The following is an 18,281-nucleotide window of genomic DNA, read 5'->3' as shown; positions in this document are numbered from 1 at the left end:
ATATTTTCCTGTAAAAGCGGCAGAGAGTCCTGTGGCAGACTAACAGACTATAGACTAACAGTCTATAGACTAACAGACGTATTGGAGCATGAGCTTTCATGGGTGAATACCCACTTCGTCGGATGCATGTAGTGGAAATTTCCAGAGGTAGGTATAAATATACAAGCAAGAATCAGGCTAGGGATAACGAGGTTAGTTCAATCAGGGAGGATGAGGCCCTCTTCTAGCAGTTGAGGTGTGAACACCAAGGGAGGAGAAACTGCTTTCGTAGTTGGCTAGCCATTCACAGTCTTTGTTTAATCCTGAGCTGATGGTGTCAAATTTGCAAATGAACTGAAGCTCAGCAGTTTCTCTTTGAAGTCTGGTCCTGAAGTTTTTATGCTGCAGGATGGCTACCTTTTAAATCTGCTATTGTGTGCCCAGGGAGGTTGAAGTGTTCTCCTACAGATTTTTGTATATTGCCATTCCTAATATCTGATTTGTGTCCATTTATCCTTTTACGTAGGGACTGTCCAGTTTGGCATATACATGTACATAGCAGAGGGGCATTGCTGGCACATGATGGTGTATATTACATTGGTGGACGTGCAGGTGAATGAACCAGTGATGGTGTGGCTGATCTGGTTAGGTCCTGTGATGGGGTTGCTGGTGTAGATATGTGGGCAGAGTTGGCATCGAGGTTTGTTGCATAGATTGGTTCATGAGTTAGAGTTACTATGGTGTGGCGTGTAGTTGCTGGTGAGAATATGCTTCAGGTTGGCGGGTTGTCTGTGGGCGAGGACTGGCCTGCCTCCCAAGGCCTGTGAAAGTGAGGGATCGTTGTCCAGGATGGGTTGTAGATCACTGACGATGAGTTGGAGAGGTTTTAGCTGAGGATGGTATGTGATGGCCAGTGGAGTTCTGTTGGTTTCTTTCTTGGGCTGGTCTTGCAGCAGGAGGCTTCTCTGCACATCTGGCTTTGTTGATCTGTTTCCTTATTTCCTTGTGTGGGTATTGTAGTTTTGAGAATGCTAGGTGAAGATCTTGTAGGTGTTGGTCTCTGTCTGAGGGGTTGGAGCAACTTCTCCTCCCTTGGTGTTCACACTGTTAAGGAAAAGTTAGTACATGTGACTCCATTTTGGTTTGGGGTCCAACACCTCAACTGCTAGAAGAGGGCCTCATCCTCCCTGATTGAACTAATCTCGTTATCCCTAGCCTGATTCTTGCTTGCATATTTATACCTGCCTCTGGAAATTTCCACTACATGCATCCGACGATGTGGGTATTCACTCTTTGCCGCTTTTACAGATCCAGACTAACACAGCTACCCCTCTAATATATTTTCCTGCTGGGTTTACAATTTCTACTTGGATTCCTGTGAATGCTAGATATACTTTAGCCAAACATAAGTTGTGGTGCTCAATACAGGGATAACTGGGTGAAATGTAATGGCCTGTGTTATACAGGAGGTCAGACTAGATGATGTAATAGTCCTTTGTGGACTTAACCTCTATGACCCTATGAAATGCTGGACCTAATCCTTTTTGTTGGAGGGTCTTAGCTTTTCCCTCATTTTAAGTGGACACTCCTTTCTTCAGGTACAAAGCAATCCTCCTAGTGGATTCAGTACCTGCAGTAGTTTCTGTACTGAAGTGAAAGGCATGGAGCTTTAACCTGCACCAGACTCAAATCTTGGTAGATAGTGAGGACTCAACATTTCAAATTCGATTTTGGCTGAGGATGTTTGTGGCAGCTTATGGGGAGGAAGACCAACCATCTTGCAGTTGATTGTCTTTTGCACAAAATAGTCTGTGTGTGAGTCTTCATACACAAGTATTTTTATTGCATAAGGATAGAGGTTTGTCTGTATAATGTATGTGATTAAAGATGTCATTACATAACTTACACATTAAGCCATTCTGATCATCATGCAGCCTGCCTGGTTTCCCACCTTTACTATCTGAAATAACGTCTGAGGTCTTTGCTCTTTACATCAGCTCTGCTGAGAGCAGCGCTGCTAAGCTAACCATAGACAGATACAGAACAAAAATGCTCCGCATAGACTAGGAATGCATAGACTGGGAGACCCAGAGTTATGGGTCACAGGAGAAGAGTGGCAATGAGGAGCAGGGGGCTTACTCAGTGCATGCAGTTTTATGTCCAATGTTTGCCAGAGTCCATTTGATTAACAGCTTTCCCTGTGTAGCTAAGGATAAAAGATACCAGTATATTTAGTACATAGAGGTGAAATATAAGAATTAATGTTGTAACATAGGCCTGAGGCCTGTAAAACAACCGCTTAGCTAAACTAACTATGACCTAAGACCTAAATATTTGACACAAGCCTCTAACTAGTAAGTGACCCTAAATCACAAGTTGTCACAACATAGCAATGACCCTATATCACAAGATGTCACAAACGTGAACGACTCACACAGAAAACTTAAAACTCAGGAGGAGCCTTATGGACATGTTAGAGTGTTTCCCATCAAACCCTTCCCACAGCTACACTTTTAAACAATGGAGTGCCACCATGTCGAAAATTTTATGTTGGCCTTTGTGAGGAGAAACTGGTTTGTTTATATGACAGTAATGCCCAGAGGCGCCAGGTAGGATTGGAGTGCCATTTTGCTTGTAATTGCACAAACATATCTGTCCTTGCTCTGAATCACTTCCTGTCTAAATTGGAACAAGATGTAGTGGGAGGGTGTGGAACAAACCACATGGTGAGGGGAAGATAAAGTTGCCAATGATAGGAACACAGGTTGCATAACTTACTTAAGTTTACAATTTGGAGTGTGTATGTAGATAGATATAGATATCAAGGATCATTAAAGGCCTGTTGGTGATTCTTTAGTTTCACTTGTTCACTTCTCTCTTTTTTAAATTGTACTGACTAAGGATGCTAATAAACTTGTTTTTAATATTTTCTTATTAAAAGTAGCCTATTTTTGTTTTTATAGATAGATAGATAGATAGAAATATATAGGCACCAACTCCAGGGCTGGAGCTACAGGTGCCTAATTTCCAATGTGCCGGGGGTGCTCACTGCTCAACCCCTGGCTCTACCACAGGCCCTGCCCCCACTCCACTCCTTCCTGCCCTCTCCCCGAGCCTGCTAAGCCCTCAGTCCTCCCTCTCCGAGGCTCCTGTACACCACAAAACAGCTGTTTGTGAGGGAGGGAGGGAGTGGGAGAAGCTGATCGGCTGCTGGTGGACAGGAGGCACTGGGAGCAGGGTGGGGGAGCTGATGGGGGGGGATACTTACGTATTACTGTAGCTCTTTGGCAATGTACGTTGGTAAATTCTGGCTCCTTCTCAGGCTCAGGTTGGCCACCCCTGATCTATCACATAGTCCAGCTTACCCAGGTGGCAAGATAAACTGGAATGCCCAAGGAGACTGGCTGTGACTCCATGATAAAACTGCTATAGTGCTTTTGGAGTTCACATTTTTTAGTGGATTGGTGAAACAATTACAGAACAACCAGCCAGTCTGGGGTTTCTGCCCTGCCTTTTGACAGTCTTCCCTGAGATTGGCACTCATGTTCATGAGCCACTCCAGCCAGTGTGAAACATTAACTGGGCCAAAGAGTTAGAATGACTCCATAGCCTAATGGTTATGGCATTCACCTGATGGGGGAAGATCCCTGTTCAAATCCTTTCTCCTGTGCGGGGAGACAGTTGAATGAGGGGCCTCCCACATTCAGAATGAATACCTTCTCCACTTGACTAAATGTTATAAGGAGGGGGTCTCCCTCCCCACTCGTATGTGAACTTGCCTGAAGGGCCTAGTCCAGTAAATGGCCTCCCAGTACACCTATTATATCAGGCCTCAGAACACAACTTAGGCAGCCAAACACCTATCTTCCCCTGGTTCATGGATCAGAGAGCACTTCCCTACATCCTGTACTTAAGCACCTGTCTCTGAGAGAGGGTCAGGGCTTAACATACTCTCCTCTTGTCAGTATCTCCCATTGGCTAGCTTAGGCAGCTCCCTGCCTACTGTGGTGGCTTTGTGGATCACATTCTAAGGCACGTATCTCCCCATTCATTGTACAGAAACCTAGGTGCCTAATTCAGGCTTCGTGGATCACAGTAGCGTGCCTGTGATTTTATAGGCACCTGAAAGTTAGGCACCATGATGCTCATCCATTGACATAGCCCTCTCAATGTAACATCCTAGTGAAGATAAAGCACTGTAGTTTTTTCCTTGATGTAACTAATGGCGATCAAGCCCAAGCAGGGAGAGGGGCATGGGGTTAACGTACACTAGCTATATCAAGGTATAACTCAACTTGCCTTCACTAGGCTTTTACATCACAACAGCTATTCTCAATACAAAACCACACCTTTTTGTAGTGAAGACATAGCCTCTGAGGACTGCATAGTAGCTGGGGTTATCTGACTCTAGAGAATATTAAAGAGACAAGGTGGGTGAAGTAATATCTTTTATTGGACCAACTTCTGTCGGTGAGAGAGACAAGCTCTTGAGCCACACAGAGGGTATGTCCACAATACAACTGCTAAAGCAGCACAGCTATGGTGCTGCAGCTGTGCTGCGTAGTGTAGACACTTCCTACATTGACAGAAGGGGTTTTTCTGTCAAAGTAATTAATCCACCTCTCTGAGAGGCAGTAGCTAGGTTGACAGAAGAATTCTCACATTGACCTATCCACATCTACAGGAGAAAATAGGTTAACTTAACTACAACAGACAGGGCACAACATTTTTCACAGAACTCAGTGACATAGCTTGTTTGTTCTAATTTTTAAGTGTAGACCAGACCTAAGGCTTGCACAGCTATTTGCTTATCTTTTGGTGCATCTCCTTTTACCAGCTGAGGTGGATAGATGTCTGTTACATTTTGTCATTTGAAACACTTAAGTGTTTTACAGGATTATGAAAGTTTGCATCCGAGTGAATTATTACATTGTGCAGAATGTTTTTAATTCAGTTTATAACAAATGAGCTGTGTGGGTCTCAAATGACAAATGAGTGATGTTTTGTCTTATGCTCTCTGTTGGCTCGTTCCATGACCTTTGAAACAGCTGATCCTGAGGTTTTGTTGCAACAATAAAATGGTTGTATTCATCTGTGTTGCAAGTGGTCAACATTGTCTGTCATCTTTCATCTTAAACTGTTCATTGGCTTACCCCTGTATTTTCAATGTTGCCCAAACAGTCTCTGTCATGGGACTGATGGTAGATGGGTAGCATTCCCAATGCTCATGGCAGCTAGGGTCAAACACACAGCTGATGCCCGCGAGAGCTGTTGTTTTCTTGAGGCCTTATTTGATTTATATTATTTCATTTTCTTATCCTAGTGATTTAGATGTTGAATAACTTCCTCCTGGGAATTGTTACACAGGAAGAGATGCTACTGAACAGTTCTCACAAAATGTATTCTCTTCTTTCTATAGTTCATCACCTTGAGGTATCTTTGCCCTTGAGCTGTTGAATCATGTACAAATTAACCTGTGTGATTCTGTATAAAAAGCATCACGGGGTTCTATGTTGCATTACAGCTTTATAGAGAGGAACTAATCTCTCCCTGCTTTGGGATGTGGTGCCTCAATAGGTGCAGTACAAAACCTTTGCAGCCATATCACATTGCAACTCCTGTCTACTTTTCTGTAAACCCTCACCACCTTGGTCTCTTTCACCCATTCATGCTTCTCAGGTTTCTTCTTCCCATTCAGTGTCTTGTTTTAGGATAATTTTCCTCCAGGTGTATCATATTAGCTACATTTTCCCAAGTTGAATTTCATTCTGTTTCTATATTTCTAGATACTTTTTATTTCTCTGCCATTGGTACTGTCTGCAGATCTCTCAATTTAGTAACATTTACAAACTTCATTAACATGGTGTCTTGTCCCTTTTGAAGATCATCAGTGATATGGATCCATCCATATGAGTCTTCCTATCCAAGTCAATTTGAATTAATATTTCAATTAAGATTTCGTGGAACATAGCATGGAATACTAATGTAAATAATTTGTTATTTGCTATTTTTTTTTAAAGCTAACAGATCTGTCTGACAAGACTTATTCTGTATTCACTGCCAATGCTTCCTATTAATCATAGTTCCATTCTCTCCAGAGGCCAGACTCTGCCATTCTTACTTGCATTGAGTAATATCTTACTATGAAAGTGGTCCCACTGATTTGAGTAGGACTACTTGTGGAGTAGGGCAATGCTCAATGTAAGGGTGGTAGATGTTTTGTGATTTTCTTCTCTATTTGTTCATCATTTTATGGACAGAAGTTAAATTTGACATGGATATTGGATCAAGTGGCACTAAATAGTGTAACACATTGTTTATTATTAAATCATGTTTGATCTGTTTAAATGACATTAAGCCCATCACAAATCACCTAATCAGAAATAATGTTATGCCCCCTCCTCTCAGATACAGACCATGCCTTGATCCTCCCTTCTTCCATTCTATGCTTGATTAAGGCAACCAGTTTTAATTTTCACTAACCAGGAAAGTGACACAGAAGCTCTAGATCAGGGGTTGGCAACCTTTCGGAAGTGGTGTGCCCAGTCTTCATTTATTCACTCTAATTTAAGGTTTTGCGTGCCAGTAATACATTTTAACATTTCTAGAAGGTCTTTTTCTATAAGTCTATAATATATAACTAAAGTATTGTTGTATGTAAAATAAATAAGGTTTTTAAAATGTTTAAGAAGCTTCATTTAAAATTAAATTAAAATGCAGAGCCCCCTGGACCAGCGGCCAGGATCTGGGCAGTGTGAGTGCCACTGAAAATCAGCTTGCACGCCACCTTTGACAAGCATGCCATAGGTTGCCTACCCTGCTCTAGCTTACCCAGAATGCAGCCATGTATTTCTGATTGGAGTGGTCTGGCAGAAGCATATTGAACTGGGTTGTGCTTCTGCATTGGCTCCCTCTTCTGGTGGCTATTTGCAAAGCTCTGAATACCTTTGATCCGAGTTACCTTTAAAGGCTGCCTCTTCATCTGGGCTTCACTGCAGCCTGTCTGATCACTGGCCCTCTCTCCAGCAAGAGCTTGAAGCTGGTTGTTTCTGGCATTAGGGCCACTACTGACATTCAGGCCTGGTGGAGGCTTATTTAACCACGTGGCAGAAGATTTGTGGAGAAGCAGATGCCTGGCCAGGCCTCCCCACAGCACCACTGCCTGGCCAGGATCCTTGGGAAGAAGTCGCCTACTCAATGAGATGGGCGAACAGAGCCAATGAGAACCCCTGGGGCCTAGGAACAAGCAATGATGGGAGAAGGAACAGCCCCAACTAGCGGGGCTAATGGAGCCAGACTATAGCACCCCTCCGCCCCCAAACTACTCAAGGGCCACAGGGCTCCCCTCCCCCACCGCAGCTGTCTTCACTTCCCAATCACAGAGCCCCCCCAGTGCTCCCCCAGCCCAGCCCCACAGAGTCCCCCTCTGAGCGCTCCCCAGCTCCCCGAGCGCTCCCCCCAACTCCTCCCTCACAGAGCCCCCCCCGAGCGCTCCCCCACAACTCCTCCCTCACAGAGCCCCCCCCCGAGCGCTCCCCCACAACTCCTCCCTCACAGAGCCCCCCCCCGAGCGCTCCCCCACAACTCCTCCCTCACAGAGCCCCCCCCCGAGCGCTCCCCCACAACTCCTCCCTCACAGAGCCCCCCCCCGAGCGCTCCCCCACAACTCCTCCCTCACAGAGCCCCCCCCCGAGCGCTCCCCCACAACTCCTCCCTCACAGAGCCCCCCCCCGAGCGCTCCCCCACAACTCCTCCCTCACAGAGCCCCCCCCCGAGCGCTCCCCCACAACTCCTCCCTCACAGAGCCCCCCCCCGAGCGCTCCCCCACAACTCCTCCCTCACAGAGCCCCCCCCCCGAGCGCTCCCCCACAACTCCTCCCTCACAGAGCCCCCCCCCCCGAGCGCTCCCCCACAACTCCTCCCTCACAGAGCCCCCCCCCCGAGCGCTCCCCCACAACTCCTCCCTCACAGAGCCCCCCCCCCCGAGCGCTCCCCCACAACTCCTCCCTCACAGAGCCCCCCCCCCCGAGCGCTCCCCCACAACTCCTCCCTCACAGAGCCCCCCCCCCCGAGCGCTCCCCCACAACTCCTCCCTCACAGAGCCCCCCCCCCCGAGCGCTCCCCCACAACTCCTCCCTCACAGAGCCCCCCCCCCCCGAGCGCTCCCCCACAACTCCTCCCTCACAGAGCCCCCCCCCCCGAGCGCTCCCCCACAACTCCTCCCTCACAGAGCCCCCCCCCCGAGCGCTCCCCCACAACTCCTCCCTCACAGAGCCCCCCCCCCGAGCGCTCCCCCACAACTCCTCCCTCACAGAGCCCCCCCCCGAGCGCTCCCCCACAACTCCTCCCTCACAGAGCCCCCCCCCCGAGCGCTCCCCCACAACTCCTCCCTCACAGAGCCCCCCCCCCCGAGCGCTCCCCCACAACTCCTCCCTCACAGAGCCCCCCCCCCGAGCGCTCCCCCACAACTCCTCCCTCACAGAGCCCCCCCCCCGAGCGCTCCCCCACAACTCCTCCCTCACAGAGCCCCCCCCCCGAGCGCTCCCCCACAACTCCTCCCTCACAGAGCCCCCCCCCCCGAGCGCTCCCCCACAACTCCTCCCTCACAGAGCCCCCCCCCCGAGCGCTCCCCCACAACTCCTCCCTCACAGAGCCCCCCCCCCGAGCGCTCCCCCACAACTCCTCCCTCACAGAGCCCCCCCCCCGAGCGCTCCCCCACAACTCCTCCCTCACAGAGCCCCCCCCCCCGAGCGCTCCCCCACACAGCCCCCTTCGGAGCCCTTCCCAGCCCCTCGTCCTTAGATCCCTGCCCGGGGCGGCCAGCTCCCCCTCGTGCGGGTGCCCGCCGAGTGGCGGGAGCGCGCAGGTCACGGCGGCGGCCGGAAGCGGTTCCGGGACTTGTGGGAGCCAACATGGAGCCTGCCGGGGCTGTGGGGCCTGGGGGAGGCCGGTGAGGGAGGGGCCCGACGCAGAGCGGGCGCGGCGCCTCGAGCCGGGACGCTCCAGGTCTCTCCTGCGAGTGCCCGGCCCTGCGGCGGGCAGAGCCGCCGGGACCATGTCCCTGGGCGAGTACGAGCGGCACTGCGACTCCATCAACTCCGACTTCGGCAGCGAGTCTTCGGGCCGGGGCGGGCCCCGCGCGGGCCCCAGCCTGGGCGCCGAGCAGGAGGAGCTGCACTACGCCCCCATCCGCATCCTGGGCCGCGGCGCCTTCGGGGAGGCCACTCTCTACCGCCGGACCGAGGTACCGCCCGCGGCTGCGCCCAGACCGGGCTCCCCGGCACCAGGATCCCAGGCCTGAGGGCGTAACCGGCCCGCGGCTGCGCCTGGGTTTTTCAGCTGTGCGGCCCGGAGCCCGCGGGCAGCGGCCTTTTCCGCCCGCCAGGGCCGCGCTGTAGAGAAAGCGGCGCCCACGCCAGCCCATTGGGCTGTGGAGCCGAGGCGGGCATGGCTGGCTTGGCACAGGCTCCTACTGCGGGGGGGAGGTTCCGGCCTCTCCACCAGCCGTGGATGGAAATAGGGACCCTGCGCGCCCTGCATCCGCTGATAAAGCCCCGCTACTGCAAACCGTCTTGCCCAAGCCACGGCCTGCCTCCTAGGCAGGGGACCAGCATGGGCCCCGGACACACCCCTTCTAAGCGCTTCTGCTGACTGGCATGGCAGTGAGCCTCGGCCAGTTCACTTCCAATCTCTGTAGGGCACTGGGAAGGCAGAGAAACTGTGGCCTGATGTATGCTGAAATAGCCATCGAGCTGAGCATTTTCAGCATCATGTGTGATATTACTGCCCAAAACGTCCAACACCTGCAGAAGTCTCCTATAGGCATTGAACAGGAGAAGCTGCAGGATAGGGCACTGTGGTACTGCAGAGAGAGGCCTTGGGAAAGAAGAGTAGTTCTTCAACAATGGCCTCTGAGTTATCGCTCAGAGAGAGGAGCTAAATCACTGCAAAATTGTGCCATATGCCTCTGCAGGGGCCTGCATGCACATCAGCCGTATCACCTGGTCAGTGGTATCATAGATCAAATTCTTATGGATGCGTACCATTGTAAGGTAGATATCTTCTGTCATAGATATCAGTACAATTTATCTGCCATACCCAGGCTGGAAAGCTGATTGTTTGGAACAGGAAGGCTGAGGAATTGAGGTGCTGGCAGCATGCCTTATAATAACCTTCAATTTTGTCCCCAAAAATAGGAGGCTAGGACCCAAGTCGTGACTGTTAATGTCAAGCGATGATTTTTTTGAGCTGCAGTCTGGCTAGTGCTGCTTACAGGATTTTGGCCTCTCAAATTTTCAAAGTGAGGCATTAAGAATCCCTGCCACTAATGTACCTCAAACTTCTTTGCTGCTTTCACCAGTTATGACTGATATGAGGCTATCTTTCAGAGCTGACTGAAGCTCTCTTAGTACGTTCACAATCTCAGTAAAAACAGAGGAAACTCAGCCACCAGAAACTCAGAAGCCAGAGCTCTCTCTTCTCCCCTTTCAATTAAATCCATCCAGATTCCATTTATTTTTTGTTGCTGGCAGAGAGAAACACTTGACTCCAGTTACCAAATTGTCTTTAGGATTTATTACCCCTTCTGGAAGAAGGGGACAACTAGGTATTATAGCCTGGATGGCTGGGGACAAACAATGATGTTTCACCAAGGCACTGACAGAATGATCCAATGAATGGGCAGTATAATTCTACAATTGGGTGGGTCTATAAGGGCAGACTGTTAAAATTCGCTGTAGCTCCTCAAGTCTGTTTGGATAAACTGGCTCTGGAGTAGCGAGGAGCTTCTGAGGGCCAATGCTATTTCACCATAGCCTACATTAATGCTTGTTGGGAAAATAATGGATTATAGCAGAATTGTTGTTTTACTGGGGAATGCACAATGTGTTTGAGTTTGTGCAAGAAAAAACAACAAAAACCTCTCATTCCCCTATAACACTTTCCTTGATAAGTTCCTAATTTATTTTAAAACAAGAGAGTGCTAGCCAGCTAGAAAAACAGCTAGGTATAGTGATTTCTAACCTCAGAACTAGAGAAACTTTAAATTAATTCTGTGGAAAAACTTTCACTGAAATCTGTAAGAGGGAGAAAATGTGTTTACCTTTCATAGAGGTTTAATTTCCTGACTCAAAGGTACATGTTGTTCTTTCCCCTTCCCAGCAGTATGTTTTAATTCAGAGTCTTTGTGTTTCAGGATGACTCGCTTGTGGTGTGGAAGGAGGTGGATCTGACCCGACTATCAGAAAAAGAGCGTCGTGATGCTTTGAATGAAATAGTTATCCTTGCTCTGTTGCAGCATGACAACATCATTGCTTACTACAATCATTTCATGGATAACACCACACTGCTGATTGAGCTGGAATACTGTAATGGTGAGATCCCCAGTCCCACCTGCAAAAGGGAAGGTGCCGTGCAGCTCTGGAGCAGAATCTGCTGGAGCATTAACTGTATTTCTTGAGTATCTTCTAGAGAGAAGAGGCATAAAGCCAAATCTTGTAGTGCAGCTAGAGAAGGGAATATTGTGGGTCTGTTGTAGGGTGCCAAAGAGAGAAACTAAGTGATCAATCTAGGTAGTTCCAGAGATGGACCAGTTTCTGGAGAATTGTGAGCAGATGGAGCATTGAAAGAAGTGGAGGTATTGTTAATACAGAGCTCTAAATATATCTCCCACGTTTGAGCATGTACATAGGTCTTTCCCCACTGCCCTCCTATCAGGTCTTCCTGCCAGTACAGGGCATGTCTCTGTTTTAGGGTTATGGCCAGAAGAGACAACACCTTTTTAAATGAGTCCTGTCTTTAGCTAGAGTTACAACCAGGGCTTGAAAATCCTCCTGTCCAAGGTAAGCAGGAATCTTACCTCAACAAGTGCCATCAGCTTTTGTAGAATCTGCATCTTCCATTGGAAAAAAACTTTTCTAGCCATTATGGTTGTGAAGAGAACCTTTGAAACATGAGCCAAGTTTAAACCAATGCAATGATAACTTCCAAAGTCTGAAGAGAGAGTGGTCCCATTTTTGGGGGTGGGGTGGTCAGCAGATACCACTGTTGGAAGGGGTGAGGGGCCAGGCTATCACTGCTGTTAAGGAAGCTGGGAGAAGAGAGAATGTGCAGCTGCTACTGTTAAGAGCAGAGAGCTCTGGATGGAGCTACTACCCCCTGGAATAGGGGACACTATGGTGGGGGAGTCCAGTCACCCCAGCAGATGACTTTGTGTGTTTGGGGCCTTCCACCAATGCTACGAGCCACTCAAGCAGAAGATTATTCTGTATGGGAGCAAGGTCCCTCGTGCTGCCACCATCACCACAGGAAGGGTGAGGACTCCACATATGCACAGCTTTTTGGAGGTGCCTCACACACACGGCTCTCTGCTTGTGGGGATATTGGCAGGAGGAGGCACTTGTACAAGAGCCCTTTGGTAGAGGGCCTATAATCACTGGCTTTCATGCTAGCCAGGGCATCGCTGCTCCTCTGGTCCACTGCCGTTGTTTTTAGGTGAGATGAGGTGTCGGTCTAGGACAGGGGTTCTCAAACTGGGGGTTGAGACCCCTCAGGGGGTCGTGAGGTTATTATGTGGGGGGTCGTAAGCTGTCAGCCTCCACCCCAAAGCCCACTTTGCCTCCAGTATTGATAATGGTGTTAAATATATTTAAAAAGTGTTTTTAATTTAGGAGGGGGGTCGCACTCAAAGGCTTGCTGTGTGAAAGGGGTCACCAGTACAAACGTTTGAGAATCACTGGTCTAGGAGGAGGGAAACAGCCCTCTGACACCACTGTGTGTGAGTCCTCTTGCCACTCTGACAGAGGCTCTGGTTTGGGGCCAGTATAAATTGATTTGAGGGGGCAGAGAAGGGCTGGCTAGTATTAATAGTTACATCCCCCCATGTACATGCACGTGTGCGCGCACACACATTCTCTAAATTGTTTGAGGGCAGACCAGCATTAATTGATTTATTTGGTGTAGGAAGGGGCAGTATGAGTTGAGAGCTCAGAATTGAACCTGCAGTAGACAGGAGTATTAGGAACCAACTAGGGGTGACCAGGAGGAGGGTATGTGGCTTAAGACACAGCTGTATTTTGGCCTAACAAATGGGCTTAGTGTTTGGGCTAGTCAGTGTTGGGGAAATATTATAAGCCCTGAAGACGGCAATAGTGGAAAATGAAATGCACCAGATGTTGCTCATTTCTCTAGGCCCCTGTGTTTTATTTCTGGTGTTGGCAGTGGGTTCCAGTTTAGTATAAACTGTGAATTTCAGTAATTAGATGTTTATGCATTGCCTTCTTCCAGGTAATTAATGAATATGTTAGATAAGACCATGCCTGCTTCAGTTACTCACAACCCTACTAGACATCTCCTGAAAATGGGATGCTTTTGAAGTTTATTGTTGCTCTGTGTTTGCAGTTCTTCAGCCAGGTTTCAGTCCAAAATAATTTATATTCATTTTTCCATCAAGACTTCATTAGACACTATCAGATATACTATGGAGATCCAAAACCACAATATGGACAGAAAAAAAATATATATAACCCCTTTCTTCCAGGGATCCTGAAGGGATTTACAAATGTAGTTAAGTATTATCCCCATTTTACAGATGGGGATGCTGACACACAGGAAAGTTGTGACTTACATAAGGTCACACATCAATAGTGGCAAAGCTGGAACTAGACCCAGATTCATCATGGAAGAATGCCAGTTAATACATTTGTTGAAAATAACCTGAACCATAATTGATGGGAGGGGAAAAAACCTGGGAATTAAGAATGAACAAGAAAGACCCCAGTGTGTTAGTTGGCAGCAAGTTAGGCATGAGTTTGCAATGATTTGATATGAAAAGAGAAAAGCTAATGTGATTTTTGGCTCGCATACATACAGAGGCATCACAAAACCAAGTAGGGAGGTAAAGTGTCTCCCTACATATGACCATGGAGATATTGTACCTGAGATACAGCATTCATACCTGGGCAGTTCTGTGCCAAAAAGATGCAGGTATGCTAGAAGGAGTTCAGAGAAAACCAACAAAAATGATTAAGGGGCTTGGGGCAGACAGGATGGAGGGAAAGAGAGTTTGATTTGTGAAGAAAGAAAAGAGCTAAATATAAAAGCTTGGCTTTTAAATTATTAAAGGGGACGATACATTGTTTTAAAATATTTTAGAAGATGTGAATGCAAAGTGAAGAAAGATTTGTGTGCAGCCTTCTTATGACTATGAAGAATGGGAAGAAATTAAGCAAAGGGAAATTTAAATTGAATATCAGGAAAATCTTCCTTATAGGGAGATCTGTTGAACACGCTCAAGGAATATAAAGGAATTCCATCACCAGCACTTGGAACACCTAAGGCTTGACAAAGCCTTGGAGAATGTACTGCAGGATGTGCTGTGCTGTCCCCATGAGAATGAAAAAGAGGGCCTAATGGGTCTCTTCATCCCTTACATCTATGATAATCACCACTGGAACATGAGTAGATGATTGTCAAGGACTAAAATGGTGCAGGATGTAATCAGAGGAGACTTGGAACTTGCCAGTAAGATGCTGACTTGGTAGGGAGTCTTTTCTTGCTCACTGCTTGCTGCAGTCCATTTGTACATCATTCCTTTTAGCTTTCCTTGATCTTCAGCTCACCCTCCTGGAATTGATAGGCAGCCTGAAGAGAGAGACTGTGATTACTGATTAAGGCTTCTGCTCTTGTTGGGTTGTCAGTGCTACATAGTATATCTTTCATCAGGGCATTTGATGATCACGAACCTAGATAATTGGGCTTGCATGGACAAAGAAGATGGGGATGTAATCACTGCTGCTCTTGGGGACTTTTCTGCAATGGTTGTAATTATTTTTATTTTGTGTTGATTTTTTGCTGTGCTCTGCAAGGCAGTCTAGTCTGATTTTCTGTATAGAGTATAAAGGTCTGCCCATTCTAGGAAACACTGTTATGTAAGGAGCACTGGCTGTTCTTTCATATACATTTTTTAAAAAAATTGAAGGTGGTGCTCAGAGAGATTAATCCCTTTCTAGCCTTAGATGTGCCAGTTTCTCTGTGAGAGGAAAGGGGTGTGCGTTCTGAAGAAAAACTTGTTTGTGTGAGACACTGCAGCGTCGAAGTGAAGAGCACAGAGGGAGAGCTACTTCTGAAGAGGCTGCAACAGTCCAGCAGATTCCTAACTGGATTCCCGATGATACATCAGCAAAACATTTACCATCACTAAGATATGCTTCTCTCTCTTACTTTAATTGCAGGGGGGAACCTCTACGATAAGATCCTGCGGCAGAAAGACAAGTTGTTTGAGGAAGAGGTAATTTGGGCTGTTTGAGGATAGCAGTGGTGCTGGTTTCAGCGCTACTTGAATGTATATAGTTATCTAGGTATTTATACTATGCTCCTTCCCATAGTATTAGCTCACCTCTATTCTTGTCAGGGGTCTCTTCTCATATCCTTTGGGCTGTAGTCCCGCCTCTCCTTTTGGACATCATAAGCAGTTATGAGGCATCAGGAAGCCTTTTCCTTTCAACCTATGAATATCTTTAGGCAATTATATCACGCGTGGAATAATGGAGGGAGAATCAGTGGCTGTGGCTGCTTTACAGTCTCAGCTGAGACTTTGCTCTAAGATCTCCCTTTCTGCATTCCCATTTGACTATCACTCTGCTCATTTCTCTGTTTTGGCCTTCCATGGGATCTATTCCAAATATGGCTTGTTCACAGACTACTTAATGAACCTGTCTGACAGTGGACTTTTTCCTGGGCCATACTTGTTAATGTGTACTGTTCTTTTCTCATTAGCTCCTACATTCTCACTGCTTCCTTCTCCCATCTTGAATTAAGATTCTCACATTTGTACCGCTCATAAAATAAACTTGGAGAATTTGTGAGTCTTGTGAAGATAAAATGGTCCAAGTTGGGGTTGCAAAGACCCACCCCAACCCAAATTCCCTCAGAAGATCATTAGCTGCCACTCCTAATTATTTTTACTGTAAGTTACCAATTTCTATAGCACATGTCACAGTGCACTTTGAAGAACACTGACACAAAATTATCTTATGGAGGTTCCCTCTTATAAGGATCCCTAAATTGGGATATTCCCAGGGGAGTGAAGACAACCTCTCCCTAAAGGAGCCTCCAGCCAGGATGTTCCTTGCTGATGGTCACCAGGTTCTCTTGCTGTAGCTTGCCAGGACAATGATATATGTAATTTTTGGGTCTCATGTGACCTTTGTTCCTACCTCTACAGATGGTGGTGTGGTACCTATTTCAGATTGCATCAGCCGTGAGCTGTATCCATAGAGCTGGAATCCTTCACAGGTAGGTGTCTAATGTAACAAAGCTCGTGTGAAAGTGGATTCATGTGTCTGAGGGCCAAACCCATTTGAAAATCTCTGTGCTCCTACTTCTGAAGCAGCATACCTCTGGCTAGCAGGAGGCTGGGGGAGAGGGGAAATTTGTCATACCTGTTTGATGCCCCTTTGGGAAGCTTCCCTGCTCATGGCATATCTGAGTGCTTTGGCATTAAATGCCAGCTCATCTCATGAGTTTAGGTTAGAAACTGCATTGCTGATTTTGCACAATGAACTAGAAAAATAATTGCTCTACATAGTCAATGCTGTAGCCATTGGAACCTATTTATTGAGTAAAAAGATAAATATCAATAGGGGAATAAACCAACCTCTGACTTGAAGCACAAAACAAATTTATTTCCTAAATCAGGCAGGTTGGAGGTAATCACTAGTGGAGAACACTGTCCCCATCTGCAATAATATCCCAGCATCAGATCAGTATGTGAATCTGCATCATTACTCATGTGGGCTAACCACATCACACCAGTGCTCCATGGACTGCAGTGGCGGCTTCTTCATAATTTCAGGTGCTGATATTGATCTGTAGAACTCTAAATATAAAATAGTGTGTCTGGGGGACTATGTTTTCAGTGAGGGGCTTAAAGCTCTGGATTCACATTCTTTCATACTTAACAGTTTCCTAACCTTAAGAGCTTAGTGTAAAGCTCATCTCTTCCCAAAGGCCTTTGCCTAAGGCCAGAGGCACTGGAACTGAGAGTACTGTGGGTACTGAGAGCCACTGAACCAAACTGTAAACCCTGTATATAATGGAAACCACTTCAAGCCAGGGGATGTGGCAGCACCCCTAGTTCCAGCACCTCTGCTGAAGGGTGAGGCAGAGGGCTGTTTTGTTTAACAGCTAAGTTCTGGAATTGGGTTGCTTTTACACTGTTTTATTTTGTTAAGAATTTTCCATGGGCTCATATGCCTGGGATTGGCCCATTTCTGAAAATGGAAAAATAAAACTGTCTTTAATGGTCTTCACTGTGATTCACAGGAGAAAGAACCATAGTCTGTACATTGGGCTCTGAAAGATGAACATTCCAGACTATTTCTGTTTGTGCATATATGATAAAATGCAGCTAAGGTGATTACTTCCCTGGGACTGTGAGATGAGAAGCTCTGTCAGTGACTGCAACACTGGGCTTTCTATGTCTGAAGAAATGCTAATCAAGTCTGATACAGTGAGAGATGCCATTCAGGGCTAACAGAAAAAGGAAGGCAGAAAGTTCACTCCAAGTCCTGATGAGCAGAAAGACACTCAAGTACCTCAGCTTCATAATGACACTTCTCTCTCTTTTTTTCACCAGAGATATAAAGACATTAAATATCTTCCTCACCAAGGCAAACCTGATTAAGCTGGGAGACTATGGGTTGGCAAAGAAGCTGAACTCTGAGTACTCCATGGCTGAGACTGTGAGTATATTTTAGCAGGTCAATTTTGGGGCAAAGTAATCAAAGGATTTTTGTTTTAAAGAAAAAAATTAGACATGTGAATGCTTGCTGGCAGGGGAAGTGCTTTTTAGTGGGTGGAGGAATAGGGATGTGAGGCTGCATCAGTGGAAGGAGATTACGGAGAAGGGATAAATGAAGCTGGGTGGTAGGGGAGGTGAGAGGGACTGGAGTGCTCAGGTGAGGAGGAGGGACTCTGGGAAGGAGACATGGGGATAAGTGGCCGGAGGACTGGGAGAGAAAAGAGGCAGGGGAGCTGGTCAGCAACTCTGGTCAGTCCTACATTCTCCCCTTCTGTAGGTATGCACCCTTCATGGGAGCTGGGATATGGAGGGCCTTGCTTCTGGGGGTGTGCCAGGGTCCTGGGAGGACTCTGCCCACCTTTCGGGTCTGATCCTGCTTCCGTGACCCCCCTCTTGTGAGTCAGGTTCTGGAGGCGGCTTTTCTTTCCGGCAGTGCCAGAGCCCCCCTCCCTACCTTTTCATGTGAGCTGGAGTTGCCTGTTCCTCTAGTGGGGGAGCGAAT

General features: G+C 47.3%; 1 protein-coding gene across 5 annotated transcripts in view; it reads left to right on the top strand.

Moving 5' to 3' along the window:
• The first annotated feature begins 8,885 nt into the window (after positions 1-8,885).
• The window catches only part of NEK9 (NIMA related kinase 9), a 34,609-nt gene continuing 25,213 nt past the window's right edge, over positions 8,886-18,281 (top strand). For 3 of the 5 annotated variants that reach the window (XM_077819156.1, XM_077819157.1, XM_077819155.1), the window contains exons 1-5: positions 8,886-9,223; positions 11,174-11,351; positions 15,210-15,265; positions 16,202-16,272; positions 17,615-17,720. In XM_077819156.1, coding sequence (XP_077675282.1) covers positions 9,035-9,223; positions 11,174-11,351; positions 15,210-15,265; positions 16,202-16,272; positions 17,615-17,720 — 600 coding nt within the window. In that variant the 5' untranslated portion in view covers positions 8,886-9,034. Of the gene's footprint in view, positions 9,224-11,173; positions 11,352-15,209; positions 15,266-16,201; positions 16,273-16,674; positions 16,832-17,614; positions 17,721-18,281 lie in introns of those variants that run through there. The other 2 variants (XM_077819158.1, XM_077819159.1) reach the window with 2 other exon arrangements.

This window comes from Eretmochelys imbricata, chromosome 6 (genome assembly GCF_965152235.1).
Source record: "Eretmochelys imbricata isolate rEreImb1 chromosome 6, rEreImb1.hap1, whole genome shotgun sequence".
Lineage (NCBI taxonomy): Eukaryota > Metazoa > Chordata > Testudines > Cheloniidae > Eretmochelys > Eretmochelys imbricata.
The sequence above is the reverse complement of the archived record's forward strand: the minus strand, read 5'-3'. Positions and strand labels throughout refer to the sequence as shown.